Source organism: Mercenaria mercenaria, chromosome 3 (assembly GCF_021730395.1).
Source record: "Mercenaria mercenaria strain notata chromosome 3, MADL_Memer_1, whole genome shotgun sequence".
In the NCBI taxonomy this organism is placed as follows: Eukaryota; Metazoa; Mollusca; class Bivalvia; order Venerida; family Veneridae; genus Mercenaria; species Mercenaria mercenaria.
In genome coordinates, this window is record NC_069363.1 from 35,067,794 (window position 1) to 35,090,534 (window position 22,741).

At 35.8% G+C, this 22,741-nt stretch overlaps 2 protein-coding genes across 2 annotated transcripts; both read left to right on the top strand.

The window, feature by feature from the left end:
• The first annotated feature begins 288 nt into the window (after positions 1-288).
• On the top strand, positions 289-4,440 carry LOC123562059 (uncharacterized). The gene has a single exon (XM_045354713.2). It carries the CDS (start codon positions 289-291, stop codon positions 4,438-4,440), a length of 4,152 nt encoding a protein of 1,383 aa, XP_045210648.2.
• Positions 4,441-18,721: 14,281 nt separating this feature from the next.
• On the top strand, positions 18,722-22,741 carry LOC123525833 (uncharacterized). The gene is made up of 6 exons (XM_053539915.1): positions 18,722-18,810; positions 19,721-20,011; positions 20,264-20,797; positions 21,265-21,360; positions 21,556-21,713; positions 22,379-22,741. The coding sequence occupies exons 1-6, from the start codon at positions 18,795-18,797 to the stop codon at positions 22,694-22,696; spliced, it is 1,413 nt and encodes a 470-aa protein (XP_053395890.1). The 5' UTR covers positions 18,722-18,794; the 3' UTR covers positions 22,697-22,741.

Here is a 22,741-nt window from a genome sequence, read left to right on the forward strand (position 1 = left end):
GGCGACAATGACTTGAAGTAAGAAGAACTTAGGAGTGCCCTGAGGAAAGAAGTCCGGATACTTGAAGTCGGAATTCAAAGCTATACACCGGAAATAAACGATTTTATACCGACATCGTCTTTTTACACTGGAGCGTTATCAAAGCAAAGAAGAAAGCAAAATAAAGACAAAACAGAGATAGATTTCAATACAAACAGAAAAAATAAATCAAATGATATCATTTGTGCATTCTGTGAAGAATCACATAAATCTATTGACTGTACAAGGTTTCCTGATACGCTGTTAAGAATGCAGAAAGTGAAAGAAAAACAATTGTGCTTTAATTGTTTAAGAAAACACCGGGTCATAAACTGCACGTCACAAAGAAGATGTCTGGTCTGTAAAAAGAAACATCATACTAGCATATGTAACAACAAGAATAAAGAACACAACAGTGGCGGGAATGTTCCGGATGTACAGCCATCAAAACCGGAAACGGCAGTTCTACATTCATCTACCCAAGAAACTTCCCATGGTGTTTTACTGAAAACAGCCATTAGCAAGGTGACTTCCGGTAACATAACAAGGGATACTCATATCTTGTTTGACGAAGGAGCACAGAAGTCATTTATCACCGATACGCTAGCACAAGAATTGCAACTGTCCACATCCGGTACAGAAACCTTACACTTAGCAACGTTTGGTAACCAAGAACAACAACTAAAACATGTTGATTCCGCAACGGTGTACCTCATTACAAACCAGAAAAAGAGAATACCGATCAATGTATTAATAGTGCCTACTATATCAGTACCTATTAGTACCAGTCTACACAACACAGCGTCCCATGTACCTTACCTGAGAGGACTGAACCTGGCACATCCGGTTAGTGGCGATGAGGTATTTACAATTTCTCTGCTGATAGGAGCTGACCATTACTGGGACGTCATTGAAGATCATATTATACGCGGATGTGGACCAACTGCAGTGAAGTCCAAGATCGGATATCTTTTGTCGGGACCTGTGAATGCATACTGCAACAATACTACTAGTAAGATGAACCACATATTTAACGTTATGACGACACGTGCACGAGATGAAAACGCTATAGAACGTTTCTGGTCGCTCGAGAGCATAGGTATTACTCCGTGCAAAGACGAGCATGAGAAGACGGATTACTTGGCGCAGTATCAGCAGACGTCAATTGAATTTACAGACGACAAGTACACTGCAGCCCTTCCATGGAAATTAGACCACGAAGCACTTCCAACAAATTACAACATCACAAAGAAAAGAACTGAGAGCACGATTCGCAGACTTAGCCAGGAACCTGATATGCTAAAGAAATATGGTGAAATTATATCAGAGCAAGAGAGACGGGGATTTATAGAAAAGATTGACGATGTTGCACAAACTTCAAATGCAGTCCACTATATTCCCCACCACCCTGTGCGAAAGGAATCATCTACCACTCCTATTCGTATCGTGTATGACTGTAGTTGTAAACAGTCACCTAGTCAACCTAGCCTGAACGACTGCCTGGAGTCTACAGCACCTGTGCTGAATGAATTAACGTCTATATTGATGCGATTTCGATTGGAAAAGTACGCTGTAACCACAGACATAGAAAAAGCTTTCCTACATGTGGGACTACAAGAAAAAGACAGGGATGTTACCCGGTTTTTGTGGCTCACTGATCCTAGTGATCCTAAATCTCAACTTTGCACATGCCGATTCAAAGCAGTGTTGTTCGGCGCGACGTGCTCACCGTTCATTCTTAACGCCACTATTCTCAAACACTTGGAATTGAACAAAACAAACAAAGCAGCCGAGATTATAAAGAGAGATTTATATGTTGACAATATACTTTCTAGTTTTGAAGAAAAAAAAGATCTACTCACCTATTTCCGTGATGCACGTGATCTGATGAAATGTGCCAGTATGAACTTAAGATCGTGGTCTTCTAACAACTCCGAACTAAAAGCTATCGCCACACGAGAAGGAGTCATAGATAGAGATGAAGTTACCAAGGTACTAGGTATGTGCTGGAAACCGGAAACAGATACCATGGCATACAGACATCACAAGATACCAAAGTTAGACTCTGTAACCAAGAGGGACATTCTAAGATATTCATCACGAATTTATGATCCACTAGGTCTGTTAAGCCCAGTAACAGTAAGGGCAAAATTACTTCTTCAGCAATTATGGAAAGATAAGTTTGATTGGGATGTACCGTTACCACTAGAGGTGCAAGATAAATGGAACAAGCTGGCTGAAGATCTGAACACAGTTACAGATACAGAGTTTTCCAGACAGTACATACGGCAGTCAAAGCATAAACAGACCATAAATAATTCAAGAACAAAAAGTACTCTCCATGTATTTGTCGATTCAAGTCTCAAATCATATGGAGCAGCAGTATACATAGTGAACGCAGATGGATCCAGATTGGTGATCGCGAAAAATCGGGTAGCTCCCGTGAAACCCATGACATTACCACAGCTCGAACTTATGGCCGCAGTAGTCGGCGCCAGATTAGTTCAACACGTACAAGAATCCTTGAACATTTCCGACGTCATCTGCTGGTCCGATAGCCAGATTGTGCTTCATTGGTTATCAACATCTAAACCATTGAAACGGTTCGTGCAGAACAGAGTGATAGAAATACAAACACTTACCAAAAATTACCCATGGCACTACTGTCCAACATATGATAATCCTTCAGACCTTCTAACTCGTGGTATTCCTGCTGACCAGCTCTTACAGAACGACCTATGGAACAGTGGGCCGTCATGGATACAAAACCAGTCCAACTGGCCTGTTTGGAAACCAACAGAGAATGAAATGCAGACGACAACAAAAACGCAGACGACAGTTTCGGATATCTCGTTGCCCTCCGATGCCACAAAGATGAGCGTAGTATGCAGTATAAAGTGTAGCACAAATGAAGGCATCCATCAAGTAATCAACATAGAGAAATACAGCAAATACTTCAAACTGTTACGTGTAACTGCCTACTTATTACGATTCATAAGCAATTGCCGAAATACACAGACAAAACTTACCGATGAATTAACGACAGCAGAAATCGAAAGAGCAGAGATAAGGTGGCTAAAATGTTGCCAAGAAAGTACTTACCCAGATGAGATGTCCAGTTTGAAGTCCAATACCACCAAAAAATTACCACTTGTCAAACAATTGCGTTTATTCGTAGATAAAAGCGGTATTATTCGTTGTGAAGGACGTATACATAACGCGCCATTATCCGACGTCACCAAATTCCCCTATTTGTTACTGAAGAGACATCCACTTACACGCCTGATTGTACTAGACACACATGAGAACCAGTTACATGCAGGAACGAACGCTACTGCTACCCAGTTAAGGCAGAAGTACTGGATCCCAGCTACCAGGCAGTGCGTAAAATCTATCCTCAGGAAATGTACAATATGCAGACGAGTACAAGAAAAGCCGTATAGAGCGCCAGATCCACCACCATTACAAAAAGTAAGAGTAGAAGAGTCTCCACCTTTCACTGTGACTGGAGTTGATTACACAGGTGCGTTATACGTAAGAGACCATTCCGGAAGCGTAATAAAAGTATATATATGTTTATTCACATGTGCCAATTCTCGAGCCTTACATTTAGAGGTTGTACCAGACCTGTCCAAAGAGTCATTCCTACTAGCTTTTAGGCGTTTCGTAAGCCGGAGATCAGTTCCGAGGGTCATGATGTCAGACAATGCTACAACGTTTACAAGTGCGTCAGAAAGCTTGAAACATATTTTCCAGTCAACTCAAGTCAGAGAAACATTAAGCAGAAAAGGCACAGAATGGAATTTCATTCCCAAACGAGCACCATGGTATGGAGGATGGTGGGAGCGACTAATAGGTCTCACAAAAATAGCGCTGAAGAAAGTTGTAGGATGCTCTCTTGTTACCATGGAAACACTTCAAACGGTAGTTACGGAGATCGAAGCCATGCTGAACGACAGACCGTTAACTCAGATGTCATCAAGTGTCGATGACATGGACCCATTAACACCGTCACACCTTCTCTACGGCCGGAGACTGACGTCACTTCCGTATAACACAACTACCTTAGACCTTGAAAATTCATCCAAATTTGACGAACATTCTGCGGTTACAAAACAGGCAAAATTACAATCAAAGCTCCTTGACCATTTCTGGAAACGGTGGAGAATGGAGTACTTAACAGCATTACGTGAATCTCACCATAAATCAGGAACGAATGAACAGATGATAGCCGTGGGTGATGTAGTACAAATCAACGATGAATGTCCACGGAACCGATGGAAACTAGGCGTTGTTGAGCAGTTAATTACCGGAAGAGACGATCGTACCCGAGCTGCTACAATTAGAACCGCGAACGGAACTACAACCAGACCAATAGTGAAGTTATACCCACTAGAATGTGTGAACTATAGAAACACTTAAACTTTACGAGTGTTTTGTAATGTGAAGAGATGCCAGATTCATTAATCATAGTTAGTCATTATTGCGAAGTGGTTCATTTTCATAAATTCGCGAATATACTGTGACAGTTAAAAATTTGAAGTTTATTTTAATTCAAGCATGTTTAGAGTTGCACTATTCCTTAATAAGAAATCGTGACTGGTGCATTCTGCAGGATATTAAATGTGACTTTTTTTTTGTAAATTTTTAGACATTTCCTTTATCTGAGCATTCATTTTATGAAAAGACACTAGAGATATCATTATGTCATGATGTTTTGCAAAATATATCATTTAGCGGCCACCAGGATGTCGTGATAACGTTAACGTTGCCGCCAATTTATGTATACGTCGGACGTCAGATATTGACGTCATGATGTTGAGTTGTTTATGCAGAACTGAATAAAGGATCGAACTGTTAAGACGCGTAGTACTCTATCTTACAGAAATTCCATTATCGTAAGCACAAAATGTCTATCACATTAAATCCAAAAACTAGCGCTCGTACGTACATAAGCACAGGCGACTTAAACCCCCAACTGCCATATAAAAGCCACAAGATGGTGCCGGGGCAGGTTTTTATATAAATTATGCATGTTTCACATCAGGCAGCCCTTTTTCAAAATTTTAAATAAACCACTGAATAAAAAGTTATGAAAAATTGCATAAATACACATTGAAATATTCTTTATCAATTGGTGTTTTTATTTTTTAAAACAAAAATTGTTGAAGTACACGGCTACTAAACGCTAGCGCCACCACCAAATTGTGGTGATAAGGAAAAGAGCTATCGACATTTCCGTGGTGCAGCTATCGCCCGTTTCTACTTGTAAACACGTGACTAAAATTTATATTTTATCTAATATTTTTATTGATAGATTTTTTTTCGGAAATCGGAGAATGTAGTTCCGTGTAACAACACCTTTACTATAGGTTGGTTGTAATTTCATTAAAATATTATACAAATTGTGGTGCCAGGAGCTTTTCTCCCGAATCTGACAGTGGCACATTTTCATATCGGCCAGTATTCGAACACCATTCCGATGAATAGACACACTATATGAACATACCTGCGCATACAAATAGTGTAGAAATAATAAATAATTATATACGCACACACCATGAATAGTAGGATCTCGGGTCAGAAGAAATATACCAGGATTTTTAAAAGTGGTGGCGCTATAACTCTCGTGGTGGCGCTATACAATAGTGGTGGCGCTGTTGCGGCATTCAATGATACGAACTGCTGACGCATCCGGAACAAAACAAACACCAATATTCTCTGATTGGTATTTTTCCTGCAAGGAATTATGTTATTAAAGAAAGAAAAACACGACCATAGTTTATTTACCTTTATGAAACCAAGAAAAAAAAGAACAAAATACTCACATACCCTTCGGACTCTTGTAGCCAAAGTTAATATTTTCCTTTGTTTAAAATGTTAATGTACTTACAGTAGAATTATTTCTAACCTTTAAATATTCTACTTAAATACAAACGTAAGTGTACTTTTAATTCAGGTCAAGAAAAATAGATGCAAACATTTATTTCAAACATAGATTTGTGTCTAGGAAATAATTTGAAGATAGTGTAGAATTTTTTTATTATTAAATTCAGATTCCGACAGTTACTTTCCTTTGTTTTAATACGTCGTTTGCATGTCATTGTAAACAAAAGACGTTACTTTCACAATTCTTTCTGAAAAGTGGGTACAATACATTTTCAATTCCAATCGATTAAAATATGAGTAATCAACAGACCTTACATGTACAATCTTTTAAAGCGTATTGGACTTGGAGAAACTGTATTTTGTTGAGTAACGTAATTTAGGTATAGCGTAGGATAGGTTGATAACATCGATTATTCTTGCATAAAACCTTTGTTTTTTGCCGATTTTGGGCATGCACAAACAGGGAAAAAAACGTGTACAAACAAGGAGATTCTCGTGAGCACGCGCTGTTGGTGAACGTTTTGAATATGCTGTTGTGGGTCCAACGTAAGCAAATTATGGATCCCGAATCAATTTTGGCCGAAGTCGAAAGGTCCGAGATTTATGAAATCTTTTCATCTGCATATTTATTAAAAATATCATTTTTCAACCTAACTTTACTTTAACTTGTAATAAGCGCTACCTCTCTTGATACGCGACTGAATTGACGTTCCTTATTATTGTATTATTACGCGTATTAGACTCAAAGTAAGTTTACACGCCGCGATTTAATCCCTGAAAATGATAGGCAAACAACAATTTACAAAAATACAATTTCGTTTTCCAAATTAATTTGAGTCGAGAAAGTTGACATGCTAACTTTAAATCTTACACTAAAACTTTTAAAAAATGTTTGTGTCTACTTTACACATCTATGCAGTCTACTGATGCAGTGATGGTGTGTAATGTAAAGCATAAACATGACGAAGCGTAAAGTTCGAAGGATTTTTCCACAGTTAATGAACATTTGATGAACAGAAGGTATTTATTATGTATTTTTCAATTTATTTGTAGATCTCACCAACCATGTTTGAGTTTATAAATCCAATCTAAGTTGATTATATCGATGTTGGAAAAATTCAAATTTTTGTGTTTATGAAACTTTATCAAACTTTGATCGCGATGGGGTGGGGTGCAAAGCAAAATTTTCTAGTTATAGGCCTAGAGATTTCATTCTTAACGACATGAAGAATATAAATATTGATACCAGTTTCTATTAAACGATAATATTTACATTTAAAAAGCGTAAGGGGCAGACTATTAATTTAAACCAAGCAGAATTGTGTTCTGTCGGCACCTCACCTGCAAATTGTGTAAAGACACGATGCCGTGTAGGGTTATGAATATGCCCTTTTCTCATAATTCCGAGCCTCTATTAAAGCTAAAGTTCCTACCGATATATCGGAAAAAGGGGAAGTCATGCTTATTTTACATATGTTTAATATTAAAGAAATTACCACAACAAGAATGTCCGTTCGACATGTATAAAATACGCACTGTTTCTGTATGCCCTGGAAATGCATAAATAAAACATGTGTCCATAACAACCTGAAACGGCCGACTTCGATCGGCTAATGTCAGCTGGATAGTCTTGTTTTTTCGATATTTCCAGCACTTAAGTTGTGTTTTATGCAAGAATAGCGATAACACATGTTTGTTTCGTGAAACAACATCTGCAGAATCCCTCGGGCTATGTTGGTGCACTCGCCCTACGGGCTCGTGCACCAACCAATCCCTTGGGATTCTGCAGATGTTGTTACACAAAAAAACGTGCGTTAACCCTACATTGTAGAAATTTCCGTGGCCCGACAGACAGACAAACTTACATACATTTCATATGTTTTCTTGTTTTTATGATATAAGGAAAAGTAGTAATGAATCAGTTTTAAGGTGTGAATTAGAAAACTAATCTTCACAAAAATGCTGTCTCAAATATAAAATGATTTTAAAGATACTGTAATCTTAAAATTTTACTACTAGAAGACGTGAGGGGTGTTACATAAATTCATGCACGACCAAACTGAGTCTGCTGTCATGTTTGTCGGTTTCAGTCCTTGCTTCCAAAGAATCTTTTCACAAAATTTATCACATTGTAAAGGTAAATGATAATTTTAAGTGGCACCACTCAAGCAAATTGAAAGATGCACGTATTTACATTGTAACAGACAGAAATTCTACAATTAATTAAAGTCCTCGATTCCAACAACCATATAAAGCTCCGCTGTCGGATTTTCATACATTAAAATTGAATACATTAGCCACTAATCATATACAACAGCGCCACCACTACTGTATAGCGCCATCACTAGAGTGATAGCGCCACCACTTCTGAAAATAGTGGTGTTGTTCCTTTTTACTGTGTTTATAGTAATTCTTTGGTGTGATGGAATACGTATAATTCATTTCTACACCATTTTCATGAGCAGGTATGTTCTTACAGTGTGTCTCTTCATCGGAATGGTGTTCGAATACTGACCGATATGAAAATGTGCCACTGTCAAATTCGGGAGAAAAGCTCCTGGCACCACAATTTGCATAATATTTTAATGAAATTACAACCAACCTATAGTAAAGGTGTTGCTACACGGAACTACATTCACCGATTTCCGAAAAAAAATCTATCAATAAAAATATTAGATAAAATATAAAATTTAGTCACGTGTTTACAAGTAGAAACGGGCGATAGCTGCACCACGGAAATGTCGATAGCTCTTTTCCTTATCACCACAATTTGGTGGTGGCGCTAGCGTTTAGTAGCCGTGAAGTATAGTTTCAAAAAATTATTTAAACCTAACTGCCAAAAATTTGAATTTGCCGGGAGGAGCTAATGAGGTCATGAACCCTAGAGGAACAGAGAATGTAAACAATTTCCACGTGGTTAATTTTATCAACAAACCTGATCGTCAGAAGGCTTCGTATCAATGGAATCAACACCAAGCTAGAGTGCATTGCAAAACTTCTCCAGAAAGTAATTTCGAATTTTTAAACCAAATAGAATATCATAGTCATTTCTACAGTTTTATTTTTATATGTCATATCATAAAAATGTTTTATGGACCAGCCAGCAATGATAATTTTAGTTAAATGAATGTTTGATTTTGAGTTTCATTGTTAAATTTACATAAACAAGATTAAAAATCAGGAATGCTAGTCTTGACTCAATTTTTCATAGGATTGATACTGATATGGATGCACAATATGGATAATAATAGTTGTTTACCATCAAAACATGCAAACTAGTTCAAATTTCTTCTTCAACGGACCATTGTTTACATCTGCCTGTGAATCATTTAAAGTGAGCTATTTTTAGCTAACAGACAGCCTAGAGTAGCGTTGTTATTTGATAGGCTCCTCCTACAAAACTTACTGCCAGGGTAGTAAATGTTGGGGCTTTAAGACCCGCCTACTTCAAACTGTAATTCTTTTTTAAAGGAGTTCATCACAATATTTTGTGCGCAACTTAATCGCGCAGCAAGCGATAACCACTGTAATTATTTAAGGATCCGAAGGTGCATAATTGTCGGATATGCAGCGCACTTGCGCTAAAAATATCGTATATACTGACAATATAGGTCGTGCATATTTTACCTTTAAAAGTGATGGTGTTTTATGGTAGGAGTAGTCGTAGGAAGTTCGTGTTCAAGAAATTATCTTGCTCGAATCGAATACATTGTGGACAACAAAGTCCTACTATTTCGTCGAGTAACGATTCAGCCGACACAAAGTCACAAAAAAATCCAGAAAATTTCAACGTAGATCTATCTACTTCAAGTTCAAATGTGACTTGCTAAAGATGTCGTTATACTTTTTGTGCCTCTTCCCCAATTTTACGTAGTAAGACCAGAGTTATGGCCCCTGACAGTCAAAATGTACATAAAGAGCATAAAAATTTGTGTCGCGTGTACCTCAGAAAGTATATGTCTTAGAGCCATGAAACCATACAAGAATTAAATTCAGCATGCGAAGTTGTGCACCAGTGCTTTTATTTGAGGTTTTACTCAGTAAAAAAAAAGATTTATGTCCCTTGACTTAGTCAAATATATATATAAATGCCATGAAAGCTTGTGTAGCACGTATCTAAAAAAGTATTTGGCCTAGAAGCATGAAACCTTAAAGGAGTATTATTCAGCATGTGAGTAAGAAAATTTATGAAACTGTTTATAACACTGTGCAATTTGTTGCGAAAGAAAAAAAAATGTTCATAAGTTTAGGTGGGTGGGGGTAATGAAAAAAATACTTTTGTGGAAGGAGTGAACATTTTTTAATTTTTCTTGGAAACAAGCACGGGTTGATATTGTTTTCTTGATTAAGTATTTTTTGTTCTAGTTCTAGCTTACATAATACAAAAATTGGTAAAATTCTGTTCGCTATCTATCTCATATCTTTAGGAAATACTTTGTGTTTACGTCAGTTTCAGATACTTTCGAAATCTTTCAAAAGTATTTTTCCTGTGTAAATATAACTATATGTTGATATTTTATGCATATTTGTAGTGGTTTTATTAATTGTGATGCAAAAATAGTAACATCAGAGTGAATTTTAAAGTAAAAAGCTGTTTGCACTTATTTTATTATGACATGTATGTATTGTTTCTTCAGACAAAAATACATATTTGGTGTTCTTAATGAACTTTGAATATTATTGAAAAAAGAAGCACGGGTACCTATCACTTTTATTTTTTATTTTAACTTGTGAAACATCAATCTATAAATATGCAAAGTTATGGAAAAATCTGTCCGCTAGAAATAATTGTGAAAAAACATCTTTAAATGAATTATTTTCTTTTCTCTTTTATGACATACATACATAATACGCATGTTGTTATTCTTTATACAATTCTAAAGATCTGTCATATAATGCAAACAGATATAAGCTTAGCACATGTCATCATTTTGCAATAACCCCATCCTCATTAAAGTTAGATCCCCACCTTTGATCATATACATGTTTATGTTATCAATGATATGATAATTGAACAGCACCATGAGAAAACCAACATAGTGCATTTGCGACCAGCAAGGATCCAAACCAGTCTGTGCATCCGGGCAGTCTGGTCAGGATCAATGCTGTTCGCCAACGGTTTATCTAATTGCAATAGACTTTGAAAGCGAACAGCATGGATCTTGCCCAGACTGCGCGGATGGGAACATATAATGTATATTTTTGTTATATGACCAGAAAGTTTGTTTTGAGAAGAACGACGGCAATGACACATAGATTACTGAAATATTGCAAAAATGCGATTAAAGTTAAGAGTCTTTGGAAATGATTGGTGACCTGTCAAGTTGATACTGCCTAAAAATAATTACATTTATTTTCTCCCGAAATTAATGGTTATCTTGATGCTAGGTGTGTAAACTAGAAACTATCGTTGCTGTCAAGTCATCCAGTTTTATATTTTATTGGTAACCTGTCTCAACACAATAGATTAATGATGAACACCTTAGCGTCTGGGAACCACTCAAGCGTTAAATTAACTCTAGATCACGTGCAATATTAACAGTTGAATTTAAGGTGTACTGGCTAGCGTTTCAGCCCGATGTTAAATTGCCCATCCGCCACACCTCAATAATAAAATTTCTGTTTTTATTCTAAAATGAATCATATTATTGCATTTTAAATTCTGTTATTGCAATCTGACTGTTCTGTGAAGTACTTATGTTACAGATGATATGCTGCCGTTGGATGCTATCATAGGAAGTGAACAGAATCCAGGTATCTTACATAGATACGGAACTGAACGGATTCCTGGGCTACAAATCAATCGTGAAACAGACAAATCGAATTTGGTATTAACATTTTTTCCAGATGGTTGATGATGAGAAATCCAAGTTATTGATTGAGGACCAAAAGACATTTTAAGTTATACAGATAGTGATTTATTTAGACTTCATTTAAAATTCCAGTTAATCATTGTTATCTTTAAACTTATGTCACTCCTAATATATTAAGGGCCGAGAAAAATTATGTCGACCGCGGGGGCGATCGGGCGTGCTTTCGAACGTTGTCATAGTATGGGTGTTACAGTGTAAAATGTATTGCTCTAGTGCCTTGGCAATATCTGACTAGCCACGCTTAAATGTGTCATAACCTTGCTTATGTCATAGCCTTGCTCATTATAGTATTTGCCTTGCTTAGAATTACAGTACGTTGCCATGCTCCGTTGGTCTGCTAAATATTCCTCATTACTTCGGCAATCAACCGTCGAGTTATTGGGGAATGTTTAATTTACTGTGGTGTACTGTAGCCTGGCTCATTATAGTATTTGCCTTGCTTAGAATTACAGTAAGTTGCCTTGCTCCGTTAGTCCGCTAAATATTCCTCATTACTTTGACAGCCAACCGTTGAGTTATGGGGAATGTTTAATTTACTTTGGTGTACTGTGGTATCCCTTGCGTTCGTGTGGCGCTGATTATTGCTTCCGCAGCCAACCGTGGAGTAATGATGTGGTGCTTTACGGGCGCGTCTGGTTTCCTCCCGGTCGACTGCACGGCTACTAAACGCTAGCGCCACCACCAAATTGTGGTGATAAGGAAAAGAGCTATCGACATTTCCGTGGTGCAGCTATCGCCCGTTTCTACTTGTAAACACGTGACTAAATTTTATATTTTATCTAATATTTTTATTGATAGATTTTTTTTCGGAAATCGGTGAATGTAGTTCCGTGTAACAACACCTTTACTATAGGTTGGTTGTAATTTCATTAAAATATTATGCAAATTGTGGTGCCAGGAGCTTTTCTCCCGAATTTGACAGTGGCACATTTTCATATCGGTCAGTATTCGAACACCATTCCGATGAAGAGACACACTGTAAGAACATACCTGCTCATGAAAATGGTGTAGAAATGAATTATACGTATTCCATCACACCAAAGAATTACTATAAACACAGTAAAAAGGAACAACACCACTATTTTCAGAAGTGGTGGCGCTATCACTCTAGTGATGGCGCTATACAGTAGTGGTGGCGCTGTTGTATATGATTAGTGGCTAATGTATTCAATTTTAATGTATGAAAATCCGACAGCGGAGCTTTATATGGTTGTTGGAATCGAGGACTTTAATTAATTGTAGAATTTCTGTCTGTTACAATGTAAATACGTGCATCTTTCAATTTGCTTGAGTGGTGCCACTTAAAATTATCATTTACCTTTACAATGTGATAAATTTTGTGAAAAGATTCTTTGGAAGCAAGGACTGAAACCGACAAACATGACAGCAGACTCAGTTTGGTCGTGCATGAATTTATGTAACACCCCTCACGTCTTCTAGTAGTAAAATTTTAAGATTACAGTATCTTTAAAATCATTTTATATTTGAGACAGCATTTTTGTGAAAATTAGTTTTCTAATTCACACCTTAAAACTGATTCATTACTACTTTTCCTTATATCATAAAAACAAGAAAACATATGAAATGTATGTAAGTTTGTCTGTCTGTCGGGCCACGGAAATTTCTACAATGTAGGGTTAACGCACGTTTTTTTGTGTAACAACATCTGCAGAATCCCAAGGGATTGGTTGGTGCACGAGCCCGTAGGGCGAGTGCACCAACATAGCCCGAGGGATTCTGCAGATGTTGTTTCACGAAACAAACATGTGTTATCGCTATTCTTGCATAAAACACAACTTAAGTGCTGGAAATATCGAAAAAACAAGACTATCCAGCTGACATTAGCCGATCGAAGTCGGCCGTTTCAGGTTGTTATGGACACATGTTTTATTTATGCATTTCCAGGGCATACAGAAACAGTGCGTATTTTATACATGTCGAACGGACATTCTTGTTGTGGTAATTTCTTTAATATTAAACATATGTAAAATAAGCATGACTTCCCCTTTTTCCGATATATCGGTAGGAACTTTAGCTTTAGAGGCTCGGAATTATGAGAAAAGGGCATATTCATAACCCTACACGGCATCGTGTCTTTACACAATTTGCAGGTGAGGTGCCGACAGAACACAATTCTGCTTGGTTTAAATTAATAGTCTGCCCCTTACGCTTTTTAAATGTAAATATTATCGTTTAATAGAAACTGGTATCAATACCTATATTCTTCATGTTGTTAAGAATGAAATCTCTAGGCCTATAACTAGAAAATTTTGCTTTGCACCCCACCCCATCGCGATCAAAGTTTGATAAAGTTTCATAAACACAAAAATTTGAATTTTTCCAACATCGATATAATCAACTTAGATTGGATTTATAAACTCAAACATGGTTGGTGAGATCTACAAATAAATTGAAAAATACATAATAAATACCTTCTGTTCATCAAATGTTCATTAACTGTGGAAAAATCCTTCGAACTTTACGCTTCGTCATGTTTATGCTTTACATTACACACCATCACTGCATCAGTAGACTGCATAGATGTGTAAAGTAGACACAAACATTTTTTAAAAGTTTTAGTGTAAGATTTAAAGTTAGCATGTCAACTTTCTCGACTCAAATTAATTTGGAAAACGAAATTGTATTTTTGTAAATTGTTGTTTGCCTATCATTTTCAGGGATTAAATCGCGGCGTGTAAACTTACTTTGAGTCTAATACGCGTAATAATACAATAATAAGGAACGTCAATTCAGTCGCGTATCAAGAGAGGTAGCGCTTATTACAAGTTAAAGTAAAGTTAGGTTGAAAAATGATATTTTTAATAAATATGCAGATGAAAAGATTTCATAAATCTCGGACCTTTCGACTTCGGCCAAAATTGATTCGGGATCCATAATTTGCTTACGTTGGACCCACAACAGCATATTCAAAACGTTCACCAACAGCGCGTGCTCACGAGAATCTCCTTGTTTGTACACGTTTTTTTCCCTGTTTGTGCATGCCCAAAATCGGCAAAAAACAAAGGTTTTATGCAAGAATAATCGATGTTATCAACCTATCCTACGCTATACCTAAATTACGTTACTCAACAAAATACAGTTTCTCCAAGTCCAATACGCTTTAAAAGATTGTACATGTAAGGTCTGTTGATTACTCATATTTTAATCGATTGGAATTGAAAATGTATTGTACCCACTTTTCAGAAAGAATTGTGAAAGTAACGTCTTTTGTTTACAATGACATGCAAACGACGTATTAAAACAAAGGAAAGTAACTGTCGGAATCTGAATTTAATAATAAAAAAATTCTACACTATCTTCAAATTATTTCCTAGACACAAATCTATGTTTGAAATAAATGTTTGCATCTATTTTTCTTGACCTGAATTAAAAGTACACTTACGTTTGTATTTAAGTAGAATATTTAAAGGTTAGAAATAATTCTACTGTAAGTACATTAACATTTTAAACAAAGGAAAATATTAACTTTGGCTACAAGAGTCCGAAGGGTATGTGAGTATTTTGTTCTTTTTTTTCTTGGTTTCATAAAGGTAAATAAACTATGGTCGTGTTTTTCTTTCTTTAATAACATAATTCCTTGCAGGAAAAATACCAATCAGAGAATATTGGTGTTTGTTTTGTTCCGGATGCGTCAGCAGTTCGTATCATTGAATGCCGCAACAGCGCCACCACTATTGTATAGCGCCACCACGAGAGTTATAGCGCCACCACTTTTAAAAATCCTGGTATATTTCTTCTGACCCGAGATCCTACTATTCATGGTGTGTGCGTATATAATTATTTATTATTTCTACACTATTTGTATGCGCAGGTATGTTCATATAGTGTGTCTATTCATCGGAATGGTGTTCGAATACTGGCCGATATGAAAATGTGCCACTGTCAGATTCGGGAGAAAAGCTCCTGGCACCACAATTTGTATAATATTTTAATGAAATTACAACCAACCTATAGTAAAGGTGTTGTTACACGGAACTACATTCTCCGATTTCCGAAAAAAAAATCTATCAATAAAAATATTAGATAAAATATAAATTTTAGTCACGTGTTTACAAGTAGAAACGGGCGATAGCTGCACCACGGAAATGTCGATAGCTCTTTTCCTTATCACCACAATTTGGTGGTGGCGCTAGCGTTTAGTAGCCGTGGACTGATTTCTATTATAATTTTTCAATGGAGTGGCCATACTTTGCCAAATATTGATAATGTCTTTTATATATAAGTGAGAATGTAGAACTTGTTGTTTGCAGTATTATATGCACCTATAATCAATATAGCCTATGTGAGTGTAATCATATCTGAAATTTACAAATAAACATAGTAAACTGTGAATATTGCAGATGTTTCATGTATATAATTTCGGGTAGTAAAATAAATGTGGTAGAGAAGATACGAATGCACATCGAACAAATGTTATATGTTTTCTCCTAGACATTAACAATGTTATAATAAACGGTCTTTAAAATAGACATTTTACCATTCCTTTCTCTGAAAAAAAAAATGATATAAAAACTCAGCATCTCCCTTGGAAAACTGCACAAAATGTCCAGATGCAGGGCTAATTGCAGCTCTTTACTGCGGCAAAGTATCATAGAATGTAATATGGCATATACGTAACTAGACTGTTATCACTATTTAAAAAAATAAAACCCTGGCTGGAATAACAGAGGCTGACCTAATTCTTTAAAATCTTAGAAGCTCGTACTGTAATTCAGAAATAAAAATATCCGGTTCCTAAATACGTCATGAACTTTAGACAGACAATAACAACGCCCTTCAGATTGCGGACACTATAAACAGTTATCAGAGCAAAACAAATACTCCTTTAAACTGATAAAAATGCACATGCATTTTATCTCTACTGTACAATTGTATCATATTTCCTTACAATAAACTGTTTGTTAAAACTGACTCTTCTAAGCAATATACTTTTACATTATTGCATCTATAAAATCTTTTGCTATATATATGCATGCCGTACGGTTCTTGGTGAACAGATAATAGGCAAATCTAAGGTAGCAGGGTACACTTCGAATTTGACCCCGTCAATATTTGTAATAATTAGAACTTCGTGATTTTGGATGTCTGTAAATTAAAGTGAGATATAATGACTGTTAATTCTTTAGAACATTTAAACAGCCGATGCATATAAAATTCTGATGTCAGTTGTAAAACAAACTGCTGCTAGCTTTGTATGAATCGATGAGTCTCCTTGGCGCGGGAAATTCAAATCATAGAAGGGCTTCATGCTTGTTGATTGATACACGGGAACAATTTTGCTATTTTGTGAAAAAAACAAAAAAAAAAAAAAAAAAAAAAACGAGATGGATGGCCTCCATTCCATTTATATCCTGTAGTTCAGTAGGGACTATCAAATTGAGAAATGCGATAAAATTGGACATTGTTCCTGCAACGGGATTATTGCAGGCAAAAAAGTGCAAAATTGATAAAAAAAATGATGTTTTTTTTTTTAACGGATGGTGTAAAACTTTCGTTTTGATAACTTTCTGTATTCTTGTATGAGACACCTGATCTTGTCATTAATTAAAGTACAAACATGCATACAATTTATAAAATGGCCACCCTGATTCTGCTCATTAAGGAGGTGCAATACTCGCTACATGTAAGCCTGCACGTGCCCAAAATGTTCGAATCTAAGTGTACCCTGCTACCTAATATATACCCAAAGATTATTTACTCGTATCTATACAATAGACCTGCGAACAAAATATACTCAGCGTCACTGAAATGTTATCACCCTAATGGCCCTATATTTTAAAAATCGCATTGAACTGTGTTAAAAACATAACATGACTACATTTTTGACGCAACTGAGACGTCACTGGTGTAAAAATTTGTCAAATTCGATTAACTCCATTTGAGGCACGGGCTGCACGTTCAAAATGACTTTTTTCGAGCAATGTCGACATGTACGAAAATTCTATCGCAAATCATTCATCGCACTTCAGACAGACTAAAAGGAATACGTTTAAAAACATCAGGCCATTGGCATGGTTGACGCCGAACTTTCATATCATGAAATTGCACGTCGTATATGCTGTTCGCACATGACAGTCATGAAATGGGTTAGGAGACATGATCAGACAGGGTCTATGAGAAATAGATCGCGCACAGACCATGAAAATGTGACGTCGATATTGTATAAAAGTAGAGGTATATATTAAGTGGTAACTTTTCAATGACGCCCAGTATATATACGAGTTCGTCTGACATACAAAGAATTTGCTTAAGGTTACTACGCTACAACGTTGTTACCATGGTTATCTAGGGAACTAAGAAAATTTCTTACACGATCCGTCTATTTTATACAAAACCCCGAGAAGTATCTTTTGAATAAATCACACAGGTGTGGTTAGATTGAAGTCATATATAAATTACAGCAAGTCATACTCAAAATACATATCCTGGCCAAATGCGAATAAAATGTTTTATGGTAAAGACGAAAGTCTTTCCTCTTAACCTAACAGCTGTCAGATATCTACAGGGAAAATGAACTTACTGAAGGTAATTGATACATCTCTACAATCACTTCACCTCTTACATCAGAAAAATACCAAAAACAAGTTTTAAAAAACATTTTTAAATAGATTATCTCTCCCTAGAATTAAGCAATTTCACAGTAGTAATATATGCTGCACAGACTACAAAATGATCACATGTTGATTCTGATAGTCTCCGATTGTAGAAAGTATAATACCAAACATCGTGCTGATATTTAAGATATCTTGATAAACAAATTATTATATCAATAAGTGGTATTTTTATTGTCATATATGTGTTGTTGAATACATATATGTGTTGTTTGTGTATTATTGATTTGTTTGTCTTTTATTTTCTTATAATTAACATTAAGCTAGATATTGACCTCTGGTGAAAATATTTTAAAATTATCCTATATAGGCCGACTGTCTAGTATATATACATAATGAACCTAGTAAGATAAGACAGGCACAACTCTGACATGCTGTAAATATGAAGTCGACAATAGGTAAAATTTCATTTAATTTGTAAGTATTTAAAACTGTTTAGTTTTCATTGCCAATTTAAAGGACAAAACCAAACTGGCTTGACGTCAGTAACATTGGAACAGGTATGTCTTTTCTGTTTCATTTAGGATTTGTGTTTTCTTTGTTTTTAAGCAGTTCTGGGAGAATGGAAGGTCCCTTTTCTCACAGATTTTAAAAATATTGCTGCAGGAATGAGGTGTTTTGCATTAAATATGGACGGCATTGTACCGTATGTAAAATTGATTAATATTTTATCAAGAATGATGAACAGTGGTAAAAATTCATTTTCATATGCTTAGACGTGTCACAGTTATTTGAAAGCTATCTTCTACGTTAAATAATGTGTAATATTCTAACCTATCATCTTTAAACAAATAAGGTGACGTCACTATTGAAATTGAAGGCATAATCACTGTCACAACATTTTTATTTATCCGCTCTTTATGTCTTAATTTAATTGTGTACTGTTTACATTTTACGATATATTTTTCTTTATTCATTTCTGGTATTATAAAAATATTTCATTTTATGCAGAAATAGACACAATATCGTTGTTTTTTTTTTTAAATGTAATCCAACGTTTTCCTGTTTTTTTCTCTTATAAGCGTTTCGTGCCCGCAAATAACAGTTTTTCTTTAACTACTTGTACATACGTTTAGTTGCCGACGTTCCCTAGTAATTAAATTCCGGGCTTACTGCATACTGCTACATGCTGGTAATACCTTTTTAATTGATGTCCTATGATACATTCTTAGGACAGACTTCTTAAATCATTGCTAGAGGACCATGTCTGGCTATAGTCAATTATGTCTTTCTCGTAAAAAAAAAGATCTATAAAATCTATTGCAGTCCCTAACAATTCTATTTCCAGTTCTTTTTCTTCTTTTGTAGTTTTGGTAGCACTGATCTCCTGCATATTTTTCAATATTGCAAATGGTAATGACGAATATCAAGTGTATCTGACGACCGGGGACCAGTCCAAGAAACTGTCCCATGAAGCACCATGTCGAGTGACGTCATCGCATAATGGCTACAGCGTATGGGTAGACAGAAGAAAACGTAGACAAACTATAGATGGATTTGGCGCTGCTTTGACAAACTCTGCAGCTTACGTTATTTACCATAGTCCCGTCAGGCAGCAGATTTTGCAAGATTTATTTGGAAATGGAGATAATGATCTCGGTATTACAATTCGCATACATTTTGAATGCACTTTAAGGATTTAAAAAGTTACTTTATCAAGTTAAAAAAAAAAAGTTAAATATTTTATCTGCACATCAATATTATATAGCACATATCTAACAAGCATCCCTCGGTGGTCTGGTTTCATTTGATTCATTTCTACATAATTTATGCTATGATGTTTACAATGCATTATTTACTTTACTAAGACCGTATGTGTTTGTTTGTAAAAACCCAAGTTTCTTATTGCAGGTGTAAGTTACATCCGTCTTCCAATGGGATGCTCAGATTTGAACGCTGTTCAGCCCTACACCTATAACGATATCCCGAATGGACAAACTGATTTCAGTCTCAACCAATTCAGTATCGATAAAGATCGTGCATTTGTCATACCAGTAATTAAAGAGGCCTTGTCCATCAACCCGACGCTAAAAATAATGGCCACTCCTTGGTCGGCACCAGCTTGGATGAAGAATAATCGCAATCTGAATGGGGGAGATTTTGTTGATAGCTGGAACTACTGGCAAACATATGCCCAGTATTTTGTCAAATTTATAGAGGCGTACAAAGCGGAAGGCATCACTATCGAATCACTGACTCTCCAGAATGAACCGCTTCTTTCACGTAATGACTACCCCACTATGAAAATGAGTGCTGGCCAACAGCAGGCATTCATTAGGGATCATTTAGGACCTTTGTTTAGACAACGAAACATACACACCAAGATTCTTGTCTTCGATCATAACTGGTCAGATTCTTGGTATCCAGAACAGGTTATAAGCGATGGTAATTATTTTTGTATGCTTTATATCAGTTTTACCTTTGTTTGTCATTTCAAGCTTTTTTTTAATAGTCACGGCATTAACATGTACTATTTTTTCAAATATTACGGTTGGTACGTTTAATGTTTTGTTTGATGGGTATGATTAGAGCAGGGGAATCTTTCTTAAATATAGTTTTGAATTGAGGCATAACTAGTAGTAAAGTGTATTATTGTGTCCCCAGTCATTTTGCATAGGAAGTTGTTTCAACATGTCTTTATAATATGAAGAAAGACTTTTTCTCAGTCAACTGATATTTTTATGTTCAGTCATTATGTAAAACACTACGAGATATCGTGTATGTTATCCATAGTTGATACTTTAAAATGGGTTTTCAGTGGAAACAATATTTTCAGCACCGGTTTAATTTAACACATATTGTACGCAAGAAGCAGTGTCAGTGTTTCAATAGTGTTGTGGTGATTCTTTAAGGGAATACAAAACAATATGTGTCTGGTGTGGCATGGCATGGCTATTCTGGAAGACACGACGCGCCAGGCGTATTCCATGGAAAACTTTCAGATGTTGGTGAGTTGGACATTTTTACATATATTAATTAATATGCTTTCAATTTCCATTTTGTAAAGTACTGTTACTAGGCACAAATACAACTATATTTCATAAATTTATTGTTATATGCAAATAAAATTCCTTTACATATATATTTATTTTAGGACTTTCCAGAAATGTTTTAAGTTATGACTTCTGTTGACTTATTTAAAGGTATGTACTTTTCCGAAATATCCGGAGGGTCCTGGGATACGAATTTTGCCAGTATTCTAACTTGGGACACGAGAATAATCTTTATTGGACAAACAAGAAATTGGGCCAAGAGTGTTCTGCTATGGAATATCGCTTTGGATCAAAATCACGGACCAAAGGTAAAGCATCAGAGCGGATCAGAACGTCATAAGATCTAAAATACCTTCAGTTGCTCTTATTTATTTTTGGTATCACTTTTGTATAATTACAACTTGGTTACTTGTCATCCAGTCCTATTTTCTCGTACGATGACTATATTTTTATCCACAACTTTTGACGACGACTCTTTATACTGCTTAGAAATACAATCTCTTAACATTAGCTGATACATAGCTTCCTTAATATATTAACACACAAGCTATATGCATTTGTTCTATCGTACATGTATGTGTATAGCTTTTCGAAATCGGAAATTTAGAAAACTAAAGATTTAATCTGAACCTAGGACCAGGTTATAAAACTGAATTTCGAAATCATTTTCAAAATTCGAACATCAGTATGGTTGATTTAAAGCTTGTTTAACCTGTCAAGTTTGTTTTTCCATGACTTGTTTTTAAACTGATTAATCATTATCAAATCTTCAACACTTTTGTTGTTGGTCAAGGACATTATGACATGTGACCTAGTGATTTTTTTGTTAATTTGAAATGTACCTGTTTTCAATGATATTTATCTGTAGATTGGTGGATGGAATTATATCAAACATTTTGCTATTACTATATGTTTCATGCTCGACTCACAATGTTTTACCAACGATTTTGATTTGGTATAAATATACTTTCAGGTAGCAAATCTTGGTGGCTGTAATGATTGTCGTGGTGTCATTACAGTTCAGAATAATTACTACAACAAGAATGCCGAATACTATGCCCTGGCACACATGAGCAAGTTCGTGAAACCCGGTGCAGTACGGTTAGAATCGAACTATGTTAGCTGGGATGATCTTCGAACGGCAGCATTCGTAAACACAGATGGGACCACCGTCATTGTGGTTTCTAACCCAAATTCCAGCAAGTCCGCAACCTTTTCTCTAGATATAGATGCCAAACATTACCAGTACAATAACCTACCACCCCAGTCGGTTGTGACATTTGTGAAATAAAATGAAAAATATTAATACACAATAAAGTTAATGTGTTCATATGTT